The sequence below is a fragment of the Sciurus carolinensis genome, chromosome 5 (genome assembly GCF_902686445.1).
Source record: "Sciurus carolinensis chromosome 5, mSciCar1.2, whole genome shotgun sequence".
In the NCBI taxonomy this organism is placed as follows: Eukaryota; Metazoa; Chordata; class Mammalia; order Rodentia; family Sciuridae; genus Sciurus; species Sciurus carolinensis.
Window position 1 is genome coordinate 39,240,835 of NC_062217.1, and position 19,331 is coordinate 39,260,165.

General features: G+C 34.1%; 1 protein-coding gene across 1 annotated transcript in view; it reads right to left on the reverse strand.

Moving 5' to 3' along the window:
* Window positions 1–92: 92 nt before the first annotated feature.
* The window catches only part of Setdb2 (SET domain bifurcated histone lysine methyltransferase 2), a 43,285-nt gene continuing 24,046 nt past the window's right edge, over window positions 93–19,331 (reverse strand). Inside the window, exons 5-14 of the mRNA XM_047552379.1 lie at window positions 19,023–19,119; window positions 17,436–17,999; window positions 12,919–13,035; window positions 11,939–12,108; window positions 10,674–10,899; window positions 10,065–10,164; window positions 8,644–8,737; window positions 5,978–6,303; window positions 4,100–4,188; window positions 93–3,541 (exon numbers count right to left, since the gene is read on the reverse strand). Coding sequence (XP_047408335.1) covers window positions 3,424–3,541; window positions 4,100–4,188; window positions 5,978–6,303; window positions 8,644–8,737; window positions 10,065–10,164; window positions 10,674–10,899; window positions 11,939–12,108; window positions 12,919–13,035; window positions 17,436–17,999; window positions 19,023–19,119 — 1,901 coding nt within the window. The 3' untranslated portion in view covers window positions 93–3,423. The remainder of the gene's footprint in view (window positions 3,542–4,099; window positions 4,189–5,977; window positions 6,304–8,643; window positions 8,738–10,064; window positions 10,165–10,673; window positions 10,900–11,938; window positions 12,109–12,918; window positions 13,036–17,435; window positions 18,000–19,022; window positions 19,120–19,331) is intronic.

Below are 19,331 nucleotides of genomic sequence, written 5' to 3' on the forward strand. Positions count from 1 at the left end.
TTTCTCGCAGTTTTCCAGATTGGATCGTTATTTTAATAGGTTTAAACAACAACAGAAAACGACCAGCGCCCCTACCTGCTCCCCGGGCCCTGTGCTCAGTTCTTCTGAGGTTTCTTCTGAAATTCCATCCCACTGTTCGGCCTAAACAGTCATATTTTAAACCGACGCAAAATTAACAGAGCCTAAATCCAGTTGCCAGAAGCAAGCCTTTATTTAGCACCCACTGGGTACAGAGCACCATACAAGACGAGGTTTTCAGTGTATATAATAAATATACATGTATGCCACATAAATACATATAATTAAATCATAACCTAATGAATAGAAGCATAATTGGTGATTTGCTTAAGAATTAAAGGAAAACTTCTGCAGGTCTTGAACTTTGAGGTTTCTAAGGCTGCAAGTGCAAAATTGGGGATAACAAGGTAATTTGAATAGCCTTGACAAGTATGAAATGTATTATAGAAGAATGCAGTGGGGGTTGGGGGCAGAGGTGTTGCAAAAGGGAAAGAAACTAGCAGACCCTAGGCGCACGATTCTTTTTTTTTTTTTTTTTTTTTTTTTTTTGCTTTCCCCTCAGGAGGATGAAGTATGCCTTGCCAAGCAGAAAAGAAAACTCTTAAGAGATTGACAGGATTTCTCAGCAAAACAGCTCAGGCGTGGTAAAGCAATCCAAGAGCCCTTTCTCTCACTCTTTCTAAAATGTGAGTAGACAGCATTATTCTCTCAACTCCAAGGAAAGACCAAAATGTTAAAGACCAAAACGAACATACAAGAGAAACAAAGCTGGGAGGACAGAGAATAAGCAAGGAAAAAAATACAGATAATGAATGCATGCATATGTATGTGTATGCACACAGGCAAATATAGAATACTGCAACCTTGGGCCAATATAGGATGTTATAAAGAAAACATTAAAAGAAGAAAAGAGAATTCTTAGAAATTAAAAATATGTGACCATAAAAATTGAATGCAATAGATGAATTTGAAGATTAAGTTCCTAGACAGTAAAGCAGTAACACAGAGCTGGAAATTATGAGAAAAGTAGATATAAAACCAGAGAACCAATTCTGGAGTCCTAACATTTTGGTAACAGAAATTCCAAAAAGAGATAAGAAAGCCTTAAAGAAATGGTTTCTGTACTGAAAGACTAAGTTTTAAGATTAAAAGACCTCACCAAACACCAGTAGAAGGATGAAAATGGACTCTGACCAGAGACAACACTGTAACTTCAAGGGAGGTAAGAATTCTATACTCTGCCAAAATAGTAATCAAGTAAAAGACATTTCAAATGTGGAGTCTCAAAACATCTCATTTTCCTTTTTCAAAAGTTATTGGAATCAGGCACAGTAGCATTTGTCGCAGCTACCCAGGAAGTTAAAGCATAAGGATTGCAAGTGCAGGGCCAGCCTGGGCAACTTAGTGAAAACCTATCTCAAGTAAAAAAATAAAAAGGGTTGGCAATATAGCTCAGTGGTAAAGTGCCCCTGGGTTCAATCCCCAGTCCAAAAATAAAAATAAAAATAAAAACGAGCTATTGGCAGCTATGCTTCACCAACATACAGGAGTAAACTAAGGAAAAGGGAAATAAGAAAACTCAACTAGAAACAGATCGGACGGTAAGAGACAAAGGGAATCTCTAGGGTACTGATGCGAGATGCTAGCTGTATAACAACCGAGGATGAAGCAGATCACGATTTCTGAAGAAATTTCTCCAAGAGGATAAAACTGATAGACTATTTCAGGGTTCTGAATGTTAGATGGGCTCCTAAAGCAGATCTCAAGGAAATATTGGCTGATCCACAATATTTTATGCACAAAATATGTGATCAAATTTCTTCACTTGATTTTAGTGCACTGACTAAAATTCCTGCATCTATACTGTGAATACACAGATTTCTAAACTTGATTCATCTGTCTGCAGGCTGTTGGGTTTTAATTTTTTGGCTGCTTTCTTAGTTCTTTTGTTTTCCATTTTTTAAAACAATTTCAAGTTTAATTTTCATCTGGTTCAATGTTTTTAAGAAACTGGGTTCAAACCTAAAATAGATTTGTTTGAAAGGTAATCAAACTAAACCTCAAATCAAGTAACAACAACAAGACATAAACTCTTCAAAAAAGAATTCCCTTCCTGCCCATCTCTCATGAGGACTGAACCTAGAGGAGCTTTACCACCAAGCGTTTTTCATTTCTGACACACGGTCTTACCAAGTTGCTTAGTCTAGCCTTGAACTTGTGCTCCTCCTGCCTCAGTTTCCATTTAATTACTCCTTTTCAAACTAACAGTCCCATCCTGGTTTCTCAGGAGAAGTTCCTAGCAATCAAATGTAATTTTTCTTTAAGGGATAAAATTAATTTTGATTTTTGGAGCTTCTCAGTCCCCTTTTCCACTAGATGATCAGGGTTAGCCTATAGCAAAGTAGTTAGCTCTCCCTTTTCTCTACAAAAACAACCAGCCATGCCCAGGATGTAACAAGAGCTATTTTAGAAGCTCAAAGTGTTTTGTTTTATTTTTGAGGTGAAATTTTTGTCTAGGACAATTCCCTCTAATTTCAACATTTGTTTTATTTACAGCTTTATTCTCTTTAGAACAAAGTATTCAATTTTTTCCAAGTTTCTATTCCCTCTTGTCCTGTCTGGATTGAAGGAGTGAAGGGAAACTGGAAAAAAGCTTCTCAAAGAGCTGAATAAAGGAGTTTGTCAGAGCCTTAACTTACTGAGGAGTTTTTTCTCCCCACTCAGATGATTGATGGAACAGTGTTTCATGGAGCCAGATATAGCTTCTCTTAACAAGTATTAAAATACTTGAGAGGACTGGGTGTGTGTGTCAGTGGTGGAGCACTTGCCAAGCATGCATGAAGCCTACCACAGGGGTAAAAAACAACAAAAAACTGCACATCTTAGGAATAATATGTATAAAATTAGTTCTTACATATTACTCAGGTTCTGTTGCCCACCTTGTAGCCTATAATGATTTGCCAGGAATTAAACATCAATTTTGTAGGTAAATATGTGAAATTTGGTCCTTGCAGGTATAAACTAAATAATAATGATCAAAAAAGTAACTCAAACAGCTGAATTCTATTTGACTTGCTTTTCTTAATATACAATTTGTAAATAAGTTATAAATTATACAGTGGTATTTCATATAAAATATACACACTTCCATTGTACCCAAGTAAAGTTGAACAGCCGTAAAAACAAGAATAGTCTATGCATATGAAAATGTTCTTATTTTGTTCCTGGCATTTCTAAATCAAATAAAATAGAAATATAATATGAATCCTCTGAAAAAAATTAATAATGAGAAGAATTACCTTGGTGTACAGCAACCTAAATTAATTCCACTGATGACTGAGGGTTCTTTAGCATGGCTCTAATTTGAGCCTTATCTAATTTCATGAACAGGCATTAGTTACACATTTATAATATTTTTTTCCTACACTTATTAACCCCACATTGACACAGTATTTCCTTGTCAGGCACAGTCCCAGCTTCATAACCATAATCCCATGTTAGTTCTGTTCTTGCTTTCACATACCTAGAAAGTAGAAATGAAAATAATCATAACCACCTTAAATGAATCAAATGAATCAAAACTGAATGTCGATTTTCACATTAACATCAATAACCATCTTAAAAATATCATCTATTTTATCTCCCTAGGACCCATCAGTTAGGGATGATCTTTTATTAAGAATTATTATTTTAATTTTTTTTCAAATCTACTAAAATCCTAAGTAGGAAGGAACCTGCTAATATCCACAAGGGAGGAAGTGTGCTTTGCAAATGTAAACCTCTGGTATAGAAGCAGATGGGGGATAGTTCTAAGATGATGACAATACAGCACTTTTTGTCATTCATCCCCTCCACTGAATTGGGTAAGATCTTAAACCCTTTTAGAATTTAATTCTAAGTGAGAATCGAATATAAATTTCAAGTGTTCAAAATGTTATTGACTAGGAATGGTTTAGGATAATTGAGTATTCCAGGATACCAGATATTTGGGGCTAAATTACACATCTTTATATATTTTTGCTTGTTATATTTAAAATCATAATTCCTGAATTAAATTATATCAGCAACACCAATTTCGAACCTGTTGGTGAAGAACGCCACCAATGGAAAATTCCTGTCACGTGTTTCTACAAAAACATTCTGTACCAAGAGATTTGGGCAACAACTATGCTGTTAAAAAACAAAAAAACAATATAGAGGTTAGATATAGCATAAAGTTTGATACCTTGTGTTTTACAGTATTAGAATAGCATTCTGTTTCCAACACATCTGGTTTTCTTCTTTTCCTGTGCTACTATATAAAATACTATAGTTCATGATGGTACTATTAATAGAAACCCATTCAGAAAAGCCTTGCTTTGACATTCTGATATCTTGGTAATAGAAATGCAAAATAGTACCCAAAAAAGTGAGTAATCTGTCAATATTTATCATTATTATAAATGCACTTATCCTTTGATTCAACAAACTCATATTTAAGAATGTATTCTACAGGTTCATCTGCATATCTATGTATTGATTATTCATGGAGCATTGGTTTTAACAATAAAATATGGAAATAACTCTAATGTCTGCCTATACTTTGGTACATTGATACAATGGAATTATACATAGCTTATGAACAAAACCATGCAAACGAAAAGAATGAGGTGCTCTCTCTGTGTACTGATATGCGAAGATCTGCAAGACACAATGTTAATTCAAGAAGCAAAATATATAACAGTGAATATGCTATTCTGTCTGTAAAAAGGTAGGGACAAACAACACATATATATTTATTCATAATCACAGAAAAATACCAGAATGCAAAAAAAAGTCATAAGATGACTATATTAGAGAATGGAGTGGGGGCAGGTAAATAGGGGCACAGTACTTCCAAGGAAGGACTTTTTAAAATTATTTTTTTAAACAAAAGAGTTTTCACAAAAAGTTTAAAATGAATATATAAAGGAACAATGTGTATGAAAATGATCTATTTTTTTCATAAAATAATTGCTTAATTAATTTTTACATCCTAGTCGAAAACATGACCTTAGAAGAGGAGTCATGTGTAAGCAACTGATTCTCTGCTGAACAAAAACCATTTATCTTCATTCCAAGGTTTCTAATGTGATGATACTCTTTTTTCATATTACCATCATTCTGATATTGTTCAGGTGCCCACTAGCTGCCATCAACATATTTATGTATCACAAAATTTGCAGAGATCAAGTATCCACAATATTCTGTGAAATATCTGCCATCATTTAATTTCAATGATTATTTCCTGTGGATACATTTTAACTTGAGCAGATAAGTCAGAAACCTTCTGGTATGTTTAAATACTTTTTCTACACCATTTATTATTATTTTTCTTAGTTGTAGATGGACATAATACCTTTGTTTTATTTATTTATTTTTATGTGGTGCTGAGAATCTAACCCAGTGCCTCACATGTGCTAGGCAAATGCGCTACCACTAAGCTACAAGTACCTCAACCCCTACACACCATTTCTTATTTTGTGTGTGTGTGTTTTTTTTTAAGCAAATGTTTTGGCAGTTGGAAGTACTTTATATTAATTCATTTAATCCTCATAATATACTAAGTAGTTATTATTATCCCCTATTACAAAGGTAGGAAGGTAGGAAATGAGGGAAAAAGAACATAAGAAACATGTCATGAACACCCAAGTGGGGAGCTGGAATCCTAAACCAAGTAGTCTGGCTTTAGGACTGTCTGTTAATCATATTATCCTCATAATTTTTTAAAGCATGGGGAAAAAAGTTGTTTAGAAATATGCATCTCAGGGGCTGGCACTGTGGCTCACTGATAAGAGTGCTTGCTTCATACATGTGAGGTACTGTGTTCGATCCTCAGCACTGCATAAAAATAAAGAAAGATATTGTGTCCATCTACGGCTAAAAAATAAAAAAATTTAAAAAAAAATGAAGAAATATGCTTCTCAGTCCCTATACTCACATTAAGGAAGCGGCCCACATTTCCTTCTTTTGTGGCATCCAATAAAAAAACATTGCCTTTACTGGACTTCATTAAAGAATCAGATGAGGTATTCCTGGTTTCACTAGGCAACTCTTCATCATGATAGACCTGCTGGTTTTGACATATTGGAGATTTTTCCTCTTGGGGTTTTTTAATTTGAAACTCTTTTTTAACATTTTCATTATCCAATGTGGTTGCTTGGTCACATCTGCCCCTTGGTACAGTTTCTTCTGTCACATCTATTACATCTGATTCAATCAGCTGATTGTCTTCAGAATCTTCAACTTGGTTGGATCTTGAGTCCTCTAATAGACATTGGCAGGAAATTTACTTGGTTAAGTAATGGTGCTGAGATTAACAATAACAATTAGATGCTATTTGTTTTCATTATCATTAATCTTTACAATGTATTAAGGTAGGTAGTCCTCCTTTAATTTTACAAATGCAACTTCTGAGTCTCAGGGTTAAACAGATTTGCCTAACTCATAATGAGAACTGGGGTAACAAACTCAGATATGTTTGGCTCCTGTCTAAATTCTACTATACAGCAATGACTATGAATCTACATGTTGCTTCCCCATTACCATGTTTAATCTCTAACAAACTTTCTTTTCTTCAACTCTGAAACTGTATTTAAATATATTTTGAACAGATGCAACAGATGGAGGTTTAAGAAGCACTCTAGGCCTGTATGTGCCAATGAAAGGCCTGAGAAGTCCCCTTCAGAATCAGAACCACTCTACAAATCCCAATAGCAACAAGTACGTATCACCAGGGATTAGTACTATTAAGTTTGGTGTTTTGCTAGATGACCATTCAGTAATTACACTTTTACAAATGACACTTCAAAAGCAGATGAACTGATTAATAATAGAAAATTTTCTTAAAAAAAAGTATCAATGCATGTCAGATGAAGTAAGTAAAATCACTATTAAAAAAGAAAAAAGCGCCACTGTATCACTTAACTCAATGGCACAACAAAATTACATTTCAGCCAAAATGTCACAGAAGCCAAGAACAAATAGTGGTTACCAGAATCTGGGAAGGATGTGGGATGAGGGGCATAGAGAGATGGTTAAAGTTAACAAGTCTGTGGTTCAGCTGGAAAGAAGGAATAACTTCTTTTGTTCTATGTAGTGCAGAATAATCATGGTGAACAATAATTAATTATATATTTCAAAATAGCTAGTAGGAAGGATTTTTAATGTGTCTAATACAAAGAAATGATGTCAGAGGTGACAGATATACCAATCACCCTGATCTGATTATTATACATTATATATATGTACTGAATGTCAAACTGTACCCCATAAATATGTATTTTTAACATGTCAATTAAATGTAAAAACCCATGGGCTGGGGTTGTAGCTCAGTGGAAAAGCACTTGCCTAGCACGTGTGAGGCACTGGGTTTGATCCTTTGTACCACATAAAAATAAATAAATAAAATAAAGGTATTCTGTCCATTTTCAACTAAAAAAATATAAAAAAGATAAAAGAAGAGGGCTTAAATAGCCTATAAAAAACATTAAAAATAATTTTTTTTAAATTAAGGCTCTTGAGTCAACCATTATTTTTCTGATTGCTGTTCCTACAATATTTGTCTTTTAATCAAGGGGTACTTGTAAGTCATAATAATTATATAACTATGTTTAGACTGTGTGCTTATATACACTGTAGAAGTCAATGATAATGACAAAGGAATCAGAAGCAATACTATTCATTATGGCTCACATGCATTAAATGTTGAAATAAATATAATACATAAAAATGCCCTTTCTTGATTTAGGCTTGCAGATTCAAGAAGTTTCAAAGAAAAGGCAGCAATGGGTGGTCAATTCTTCAAAAAGGAATGTTTCTCAGTAATGTCTCTCGGTAATGTCTCCTTTACTGTGGGATCCATTGAAACACAAAGTACCAAGACCTAGTTTTGTTTAAATTCTAATATTCTAATATTCACTATGGCAGAGACTGATAATTCTGAAAGACAAGCACTCAGCAGAGCATCATTTTAGCCTTTTGCTAGATGTCTGTCATCCTCTGCAGGCTAGACTACTGCAAAAGAGTGATGTGTCTTTAAGAGTTCAAAAGAAAGAGAAAGTGGTTGCATTGGACAATGCTTACAAAGCCACCGACACCACCTGTGGACCATGTAGAGTCAGAGCTGTCCACCCTACTCCTAGTGCCACGCATCAGGTCAATGTTGGCAATAAGATCAGAGGCCAGCAAACGTATTCTGTAAAGGGTCAAATAGCAAATACTTCAGACTTTGGCAGCCATGTGGTCTATTGCGACTATTCAACTCTGTGGGTGTAATGTGAAAGTAGAAACAATATGTAAATGAATGACTGTGGAACTTTACTTATTGATAATGAAATTGTTATTTTCAATGTTATAAAATATTTACCTTCTGATTTTTTTCAACTATTTTAATGTAAAAATCATTCTTTCACAGCCTACACACATACATAGGCAGTAGGCCTATGTAAACCACAGTTTGCCAATACCTTATCTAAACAAGTTGTAACTTTGGTTACAAATGCAGCATGTTTGCTATGAAATCTGAGAAAATAAGCCATAGGTTACTGAGCGAGAGAGAGACAAACAGGCAGATAAGAGATAATCACAAAGTGAAACATAGCCTACTTTGTGCTTCCCTGGCTTTAGAGTTCACGTGTGCTGGGGCTGGTTTAAATCCATCGTCATCTTCTGACATGGCAGACTCCAAGGAAACAAATCCCTTAAAAGAAAATAAGAGATATCTTTACTTCCTAGATTAGGAAAAAATATTCAGCAGTTAGGTCTCATCAAATGTCAATCTTCATAGGCTATATGTACTAGGTTAATTCTGAAAAGCTTCACAACTAATATTATAAGGAATCTTTACACTAATGGAGCTATTGTGTGTTACCCCTTCTCAATGTGTTCTACTTTTAGGTACTTTATTAAGCTATAGCTATGAAGACTGCCAGGACATTCTTTGGGCATTAAATCTAATACATCTTTCTGTACCTCTCAATTCTAATAATCCTCCATATTGAGATAAGTGTGTGTAAGATTATAAATTTGTCTTCAACTGTAAATTATGCAAGGATTAAAAATTTACTGGCTAGTTACCACTTCAAAGAAAAGGTTAAAGAATCTCTTTTTATGCACTGTAGACAATGCAGTAATTTTAATGATGATGCTGGCTTTAAAATAGAGGGGTGTATGTTTACATAATGCTCAGCACCCAACTAATCGCTCAATAAATGCTGACCACTATTTTTTCTCAAGTTCATAATATTTGAAATGTCAATATTTACTGAACACTTAGTTGAGTGCCAAGCAATGTGCTAAGAAAGGTTTCTGTTTATCTTATTTAATCTTCAGAACAGTTGAGATAGACACTATTATTCTCATTTAACAGATAAAAGAAAAGCAACCATGGAACTGTTTGCCAGCTAGAACGCAGCAGAGCTGGAGGTTAAACCCAGTCCTAGTGGCTTAATCTTTTCATAAACTATGTGATACTGAGGAGGTTATCTACTGTATTGTTACTAAGCAGAGGGCAAGTATTTGTACATGTAGATCAGTTTCTTATTTTTCACCAATAAGCCCTATTGTAAGCTACCATTATGTCTGCCTCTGTTCTTTTTCCTGTATATTTCTCTTCTTCCAAGTTTCAGTCTCTGACTAGTCTTCTCAGTTCAATTTGAAAAGTGTATCCTCAGGTTACCATGTAAAATAATTCTTTTGGGATGATTCTTTTATAAGATTGCATCTCTTTTTTCTCTTATATCTCAAAATAACCTTTTCTTTTTAACCTAAATTACTCCATCACTTTTCTTTTAATATCACTATTAAATGTTCTCTTCATATATCTAAGTTGGAAATGTGCCAACTGCCATAGACAATACCAAGTAAATAAAATGTCTTAAGACTTCAACAGCATACCCATTCCAAAACAATACAAGAAATTCTATACAGTATTAAGTAACATAAACATTTTAAACTAAGAAGGATAGAAATGTAAGATAACAGTTAATGGTCTCAGAAGGGCCCCATCTACATTTTTCAGTTTTTACCATCTTTTTCCCACTGTGTGGAAAAATGGCTGTCTTGGATTTAGGACTTCTAATAACTGAATGATACTGAGTTCTTGAGATATTGTTATAGCTCATCTCCCTGCAAGGAAAAAACAAAATTATTCTGTATATCACTAAAAATTCTTTTTACTAGACCTCAAAATGTAGATAATATCACTATAACATAAATATGCATTATTAGAAATTAATTTAAGAACATCTCTACCCCTCACTGAAGGAGAAAATATAAAGTCAGTAATTTTTGAGGTATATTTATAAAAATGAAGAGACTCTATAGAAGTTTTGCAAATATGGCAATATGAAACAAAAGAAAACAAACAAAACAAAAAAAGTGAAAGTCATGACATCCCTAAAAAACCTGGTGAAAATCATCCAAGGAAAAACTCCAGAAATGGGCACTGAGAAAAGTATGTTGGTTAGGTTTTTTTTTTAAATTAAAGTGGCCTGGATTTCTCAAAGTATTAAATTAATAACTGTGAAGCAAAATGATATATGAGTGGGGGATGGGGGAATAAGAAAGAAAGGGGAAAGAACCATTCTTGATTCATAACAGATTAATTGTGATTGGGTTCTTAAGCTCTTACTTACATAATAGGTTCTTCTGATTTATTACTAAACTTAGGTAGATATTCCTCAGTTTTAGCACTTTTAGGTTGCTTTTCCAATTCTAATGGGATAACTTCAATCTCACAATCTGAACATGCAACTTCTATTTTCCTCTTTTTTGAAAATATGTTTTTTATAACAGTCTCTTCTTTTCCATTTTCATCAACAGCATTAGGTTTCTGAGGATTAACTCTGTTTAGTAATCTTCCTAAAAGAAAAAAAGAGTTTGAACAAGATGGAAGATGATATAATAGCTAACAACAAACTGACATCTCTATTTCTTCTCTATGACCAAAGGATTCTGTGTAAACACATTAACTCATCCTAGAAAATCGTTGGGAGATAACAAAAAGGCAAAAAAAAGCAGTAAGGGATTTCTTCTACTCATAAGAAACATAGGTGTCTGAAAGAAGCATTTGTCCTTTTTGGTATAACCTAAAAGATAAGAGATTTACCTATAGTAAAATAAAACAAAAATATGAATCAAAGATTTCTAGAGAGGTGAAATCTAGTCTTAAAATTGCAACTTTCGGGCTGGGGATATAGCTCAGCTGGTAGAGTGCTTGCCTTGCATGCACAAGGTCCTGAGTTCAATTACACACACACACACCACACACACACACACACACACACACACACACACACACACACACACACCAAAAAAAAAAGGGGGGGGTTTTTGCAACTTTTGTGTCTAGTTAAAAAAGCTTTGGCATTTAAAACCTATACTCTTTTAGAAATGACCTATTTAAAACAGTGCTCTATTTGTCTATTGTTCTCATATTAAAGTCCTGCATAACATTAAAATACTAGTCTAAAATTAATGCATTTTCTTTCAAGGAACTCAAAATAATAGTAGCCAAGTCAGAATTAGCAACTGGCTACTCTCACTCATCCTTATTAGATATTATCAGAGATTCTCTGCATTTTCTAGTGATGCTGACAAAGCTAATGATGCTTCTTGACATCATTTGGCATATTATAGGCAGTTTCCATTCAAGAGTTATTTTGAGAAATATGAAAGAAATGTCTAAGCAGGCTGGTCGTATGTGTGTAAGTGGTGCATGGCAGAGAGCCAAGTGTGATTACCCTGAATGCTAACACCTCTGCAAGCTTCTTCCTGCCCTCCCTGAAGTGAACCTGGAATTTTAAATGAGCAGTCTGCACTGGTTCCTGACTAGGAAACCAGTATTTTCAGAAATGTAGATCCTACTATAGAATAATTAGATAATAAACCTTTGCTTTACCTGAATAGATGCAAACAAATGTCCCTCTGTCAATGTCATCTAAGCAGCGTACCCCCCAACCCTTCTTCTCAGTTTTGAACACCTGTAACCTCACTTGAGGACCATGTTGGACAACTCGGTTTTGACACCTTTGTCGATTACACTTGCACAACAGGCTGCATTCATAAATACTGTCAACAAAATATGCAAAAGAGAAAATCAGTAAGATGCCCCAAGAAGCAAAAAGCAATTTATATTGCTACTTTGCTGGAACTGAGGAAGCAGATTATGAATTTTTTTTTAAAAAAGTATTTTTAGTTGTAGAGGGACACAATACCTTTATTTGTGCTGTGGATCAAACCCTGCACCTCACCCATGCTAGGCAAGTGTTCTACCACTGAGCTACAACCCTAACCCTGAAAATTCTTAGTGCTAGTCTACCTGGGTTCCCATCATACCTTCTGCATTTATTAGCTATGGGTTCATTTTGTTTTTTCATTTTAAGAATAGGGATTATACGATAGTAGTTACCCATAGGGCTGTTTCATGAAAAGTTTAAGTCAGATGCCTGGCACATTAATTTTAGTTTTTCAAATATGTCTTGGAAGGAAATGTCTAGAAGTTAAATTCTCTATTTCTGTTCTAAAGGTGTTATTTGGTAATATCAACCTCAAAAATTCCTAATTCTCAGATGAGCTCTGCCCAGTATATTTGTTAATGGGGAAATGGCTACCCAAAGTAGGCTGATCCTAAGAGGGTTAAGAGCCAGACTGGAAGCAGATTAGTATTTGAGTACACTCTGCATAATAAATGTGTGGTCTCTTGACTTTCATTTCCAAGAACATTGTAGAGGGATTTTCTGAATTATTATTCCTTAATAATTTAGATTATGGATATTAGAAACAGATAAAAACAGTGTCTGTAAGACTGTAAACCACAATAAAAAAGTACCCACCTTCACAGATACAAACACCCTGCAACAAATCCTCAAGGTATCTTACCCAGTAGGTATTTGTCTCTGTAGCCTTTTATACTTATATCCAGTGGTTATTTTATTACTTGACAAAGGACAACTTTTGGCATTCCTTGCTGTCAGTTGAAGACATGCACATTTTGTTCTAAAACAAAGGCGATGGATGGAGAAGTCAGAGTAAAAAAGCACCAAGTTAAAAGACTGTCTTGATAAAAGTATAAATGATGTAAATGGTAGATGTAAAGAATATAATTGTATTTAAAATAGTTATTTGGTTCATAGTTATTTGGTTCATGGACTGCATGAGACTTCTCTATAGAATAGACCTCTTTGAGAGACAACATCAAAAGCTTTAAAATAATTACAAACTGTACCGTACTTCTATTTGCCTATGAAATAAATACTTATCTATAGAGTTTAACTTTTCAAAATGAAATCATTTCCAATTCAGAAGCCTTTTTGTGAATATTCTGCTAGTTCTGCTTTTCTACAACAGATAAACTTAGGTGTGTCAAATTCACAGAATCATAGTTTTGCAAATATCCTAAGTTCTCTCTTACTCCAGTGACACAAAAGCAGATTGGAGACTGATATTGAACATCTGAATACTAGAAGCCTATTTTCAAATTGTTGTTAGGCACTTGTAACCATAAAATTGAATCCACATATTTCCCCTCTTCCTATTTAGGTTAATTTGACTGGAACATACACCGCAGAACCTGAGTATCACAGCTAAGAATCAGCTATGTGAGTACTGGTGAGATGGGTAAAATTCTCTGGATCTTCGTTTCTTTTGTTGAACAAGTGACTCTACAGTCTTTTTCTCTATCAATCTCTTCTGTATTTTCTACATATAACAAAATTACATTATCAGAATGGTGACTGCTATTTGTAACAGGAGAAAATATTAAGTTAATTAACTTGGATTCAGTTTATGGATGTAAAAACCTATCTTTCTTCAATGTGATTTTGTTTATAAAATGTATGAAGTTCAGAAAAACACAAATAACATCCATATTTCTATTAGTTGTCAGCATTTTGTCTAGACCTTTTTTCCTACATAATTTAAAACATATATACCAATATAAGAAAAAAATATTAAATTTTTAAGAAAAGCATTACTGATAAAACTAAACCCTCAACAGATTTGACGTGGCTTCCTTGATAATCTTATATACACATGTATAAACCAACAACATATTGTATTGCTTTCCATGTTTAAAAAAATTTACTATAGGTATTACACTATAACTTGCTTGCTGTTCAACATAGTGTTTCTGAGATTCATCTGTTATATAAAAATCTGGTTAATGCCTTTAGCTTTTCTATAGCATTTAGCTATTGCTCACTTGGTTTATAATTAAGTAGCTTACAGTTTTTCAGTAAACCATGTTGCAATGAGCATCCCTATTTTTATGCACAAGTGTAAGCATCTTAAAGGTAGTGGCTTTCAAATATTTTTGACTGATCCACAGTAAAAAATACATTTTCTTCATATTATATAGGCATATATGCATATTTATATGTAAGTATATAAAACGCAGTAGCATGAAACTTTAACCTTATTATATGTGATGTAATTGGGTATTTCCTATAGTACTTAAATTTAAAAATGCTAATTATAACTGTTACAAATAGTTAAACAATATTTCATTCCACTAAATCTGTTGTTTGGAAAACAATGCTGCAAACCTACCTAAAAATACTGGTGCTGTAAAGCTGTCTTCAACTGCTGTGTAACTGGAAAAAAAAAAATCACCCCTTAAAATAATTGGCTAGGTATAGAGTACTAGTTTTGGTTTCATTTTCCTTCAGCACTTTAAACTAATATAGCTTCCCCCCACCCCCTCATCTTTCATTTAAAAAAATTTTTTTTTAGATGTTGATAGACCTTTATTTTACTCATTTATTTATATGTGGTGTTGAGAACCAAACACAGTGACTCACACATGCTAGGCAAGCACTCTACCACTGAGCCACAACCCCAGCCCCCCATCTTCCATTATTTTTTATAAAAATGAGTTGTATGTTTTTCTTTTGTAGGATATCAATTTTTTTTTTTTTTGCAGGTGGGGGGTACTGAGGATTGAACTCAGGGACACTTGACCACTGAGCCACATCCCCAGCCCTATTTTGTGTTTTATGAGAGACAGGGTCTCACTGAGTTGCTTAGTACCTTGCTTTTTGCTTAGGCTGGCTTTGAACTCAAGACCCTCCTGCCTCAGCCTCCCGAGCATGTGCCACTGTGCCTGGCTATCTGATAGCTTTTGAGATTTACTCTACCCAGAGATTTTAAAAGTTGAATCATGATATATTTGGATGTATATTTATCTTCTTTTCCCTTCTTCATACACAGTTGGCCTTTTCAATCTGAGGACTCCAATCCTTCTGCAATTATAGAGCACTCACAGAAATTATCTCTTTGAAAGTTTCATCTTTTCAATTTTTTGTAATTTTTATTGTTTTTAGTTATAGATGGACATAATGCCTTTATTTTATTTACTCTTTTTTTTTTTTTTTTTTTTTCAGTACTGGGGATCGAACTCAGGGCCTTGGGCTTGCGAGGCAAGCACTCTACCAGCTGAGCTATCTCCCCAGCCCTATTTACTCATTTTTATGTGGTGCTGAAAATCAAACCCAGAGCCTCACACATGCTAGGCAAATGCGCTACCACTGAGCCACAACCCCCAAGCCCCTCTCTTTTTTTTTTTTCTTGGATGTATAAAGGAATTTTTCATTTTATGCTTTTCTTTCTTTTTTTTTTTTTGTTTTGGCCGTACTGAGGAATGAACCTAGGGATTTATATGTGCTAGGCAAGTGTTCAATCAATGAGCTGTATTCTCAGTCCCCTGCATTTTCTTTTTTTTTTTTTTGAGATAGGGTGTCGCTAAATTGTCCAAACTGGTCTTAAACTTGTGATCCTCCTGCCTCAGCCTCCCCAGTCACTGGGATTGGTTACAGGGGTATGCCACCATGCTTGAATCTAAAATATATATATATTTCTTTTTTAAATAATATACATATATATATATTTTTTTTAATTTTTTTAAATAATGAACTCAGGACAATGAAAGGTCTTCTCTACTAAAGGCTTAAAGGAATTGAGACAAACTGAGATTAATAGCAGATTTATGTCTCTCATTTCATAGTCCAACTAACTGAGAGGATGATGAAAACTATTACCTCTTATTACAGTAGCTCTTTCCTTATCCACAGTTTCAGTTTCTGCAGTTTCCATTAAACTACTGTCTAAAAGTATGAATTAGAAAATTCCAGAAATAAACAATTCATAAATTTTAAGTTACATGCTGGTCTAAGTAGTGTGATGGAATCTCATGCTGACCCATCTGGGATGTGAATCATCTCTTTGTTACACTACATACACTACCTGCCGTTAGTCAATTGGTAGTCATCTTGGTTATCATATAGGCTATCATGGTATCACAGAGTTTATATTCACGTAATCCTTATTTTATTTAATGATGGCCCTAAAACACAAGTGTAGGGATGGAAAAGAGGCACCAGAACAAAAACCTGAGAAAGATTAACTTTGGTACTGTGATAATGCTACAGAGCATATGGAAAAAAACAGTTTATGAAGGGTTTAGTACTACGCAAGGATTCAAGCATCCACTGGGGGTCTCTGACCATACCTGCCCTGAGATGAGGAGGGAACAAATAAATTTAAATTATTTCTTTCTCTTCTTTGTTTTTGCCTAGTACAGATAGCTAGATTTGCATTAAGATAAATATAGATATAACACAACTCCACTCCTTATCTGCATACCCTCAAATGTATATATATTACATACCCTTAAAGTATTTCTTTCAATGTATTAGAACATGGTTTCAATTTTTATGGAATGTCAATAGTGTGAGCAAAGAATACTAGTTGCAAGCACCATTAATTTTCTAAAAAGTTAACAGAAAATTATTTTTAAATGACTTATAGAAGTAAAATATAACACAGTAGTTAAGAACAAGAATTCTAGCTCAAAATGATAAGAGGACCTGTAGTTACAGCTACTTGGGAGGGTGAGGTAGGATTGCTTGCAACCAGCTCAAAACTAGCCAGAGCCAACATTGTGACACTCTATCTCAAATAATCCCAAACAAACTTGGGTTCAGATTCTAGCTATCTAATTTGTTTGTCCTATCGTGTATCAGAAATGACTTCTCTGAGGTTCAAGTTCCTCATTTGTAACATGGAGATAATATTACCTACCTTATGGGTTGGGTGGTGATGAAATAAGAAAATGTATGTAAAGTACTTTGTCACAGTGTCTGGCTCTGTTAAACAGCAGTGTAATTGCTATTATTATGATTATGGTCCTAGGTTAAAGGAAATACTCATCCTCAGAAGAAATCATTTTCAAGTTACTATACCTGGCAGTTTTTTCTTTCATATAGCTAGTGAAGAAGAGTAACTTTCCATTTTAGACTCTGGGTGAACAGGATTTAGATAGCCAACTTATACACAGTAGCACTTTGTGACAAGTGTCCCTACATTCAAAAGTTTTTGAAATGTCACATTTTTCTACTCACATGTCTATGCAGCCCTCAGAACAGTCACATGAATCAGTGAACATGTTGGAAAAGTTGTTTAGATAATATGTTCGTGGCCACATAGTCTTTCTGTATTTAAACTGTGGAAGCTTTCTACTATCAATTTCATTACAGAAAGAAATAGGTACTGATTCCACTCCATTGCTAATATCCACATCAGAAATAATTTCTTCTTGTTTTGGGTAATTCCGAGTCAACTGAACATAGGTATTGAAAGAAAAGTTGTCTGTAAATAAAAAGTTACACTCTGTCTCAAGCAGGTAACGAAAGACTTCCTCCACATTTCGCAGACTTCTTCCACAAGGAGTTTTATAACTCACATGGAGTCCTGAAGAATGAGAATTTGTCTTTGCATGTCGTCTTTGGAAGCGACACTTGATTGGCAGCTGTAGAGGGTTTTCTCCCTTGAAATTTGGTGGTATTTTCATCAGACAAGCACCAGAGCAACTATGACTTTGATAAGATAAATTCAAAGATGACTTTTTTCCCCTCAAGTCTATAACTTTATTTTCCAGAGGGAGAATTTCCTTATTTTCTGTGGACCTGTTAAAATAATTATTTATTAGTATCTCAAATTAATAGTTCAATTCCACATTTTAAAAAACACTGCACACTAACATCATAGTTAGTTACTCTTATATTCTGGGATGACAGTAAAATAAGTCAGACTGTGAAATAAACATTTTGCATGTTTGGTAGCCATTTAAAGATCATACCTAATTTTGGAATATTGGTATAGCCATTGGTTCAGTGGTACAGTATTTGGCTGGCATATGTAAGGCCCTGGGTTTAATCCCCAGCAGCACAGGGAAAATTTAGAATTTAAAAAGCCAACACTAGGTGTTGAGTCAACAGCCAGGTGAGAAAAGCTCAAATTAACCAAATTTTTCTTTTTGATAGTTTTTAATAAGTTTTGATGTTTTGGAAATGCTATTGAATACTATAGCAATGAATTTTGATTTCTCACGACAGCCTTATAAGAGAGAAATGTAGGCAGGACAAGAGTAGAGGAAAGTAAATTCACAACTGAACAGTTTTTTTTTTTTTGTTTTTTTTAAACAGTAAGAAGAGGTCTGTGGTGTAGAGAGGAAGCAAAAAGTTTTTGTCTTTGGTTCTATACTATTAAATATTTTCAGTGACCACAATAAAGACTAGAAAGGTTTAATTTACTTGGACAAGATGAGAAGCTAGAAAGGACAGAAAACATTACAGACAGAAGATTTAAAATTCAAAACGTGATGAGCTAGTAAAATGAACTTCAGAAGTGATGTTTATCAGGAATAAACCAAATCCCACATTTACATACTATTGCCTTAAAAAACAAATAAACAACAAAAAAACCCCCGACAACTTGATTTCACTGTATTAATAAAATAGAGACATTTTAAGCAAAAATTTATGACTGGACTACCTAGGGATATTAAATAACTTGTTAAGGGACTCATGAGCCCTATCCTACATAAAATACTAAAATTTGCAACTTTTAAAGCTTTATAGGAAAAACTGTTATTATTATATAGTTTATCTATTCCATGCAAAGAATTAAAAAATAATTTATATACATACAGAAATGTACAGTCTGCTGGGAAGAGGTTTTCATATGATGTAGAGGAAAATACATTTGATTTGTTTTCCCGTTCGCTCCGAGTCACAGGCCTATGATCTACATGAAAAAAGTACAAATGCAAGCAACAAGCGCAACAAGTTAAAAATCGTTCACTAAAATTCCAAATAATATCTTATCAAATAGAAATTGTGCCCACATGGAACCCTAAAATTTGCAAACATATTATGACTTCAAGACTGAGCCAAAAGATTAGGTGTATTTTTAGAAGTGTTAAGAAAGTAATATAGGATACGTTAAAAAATTTAGAA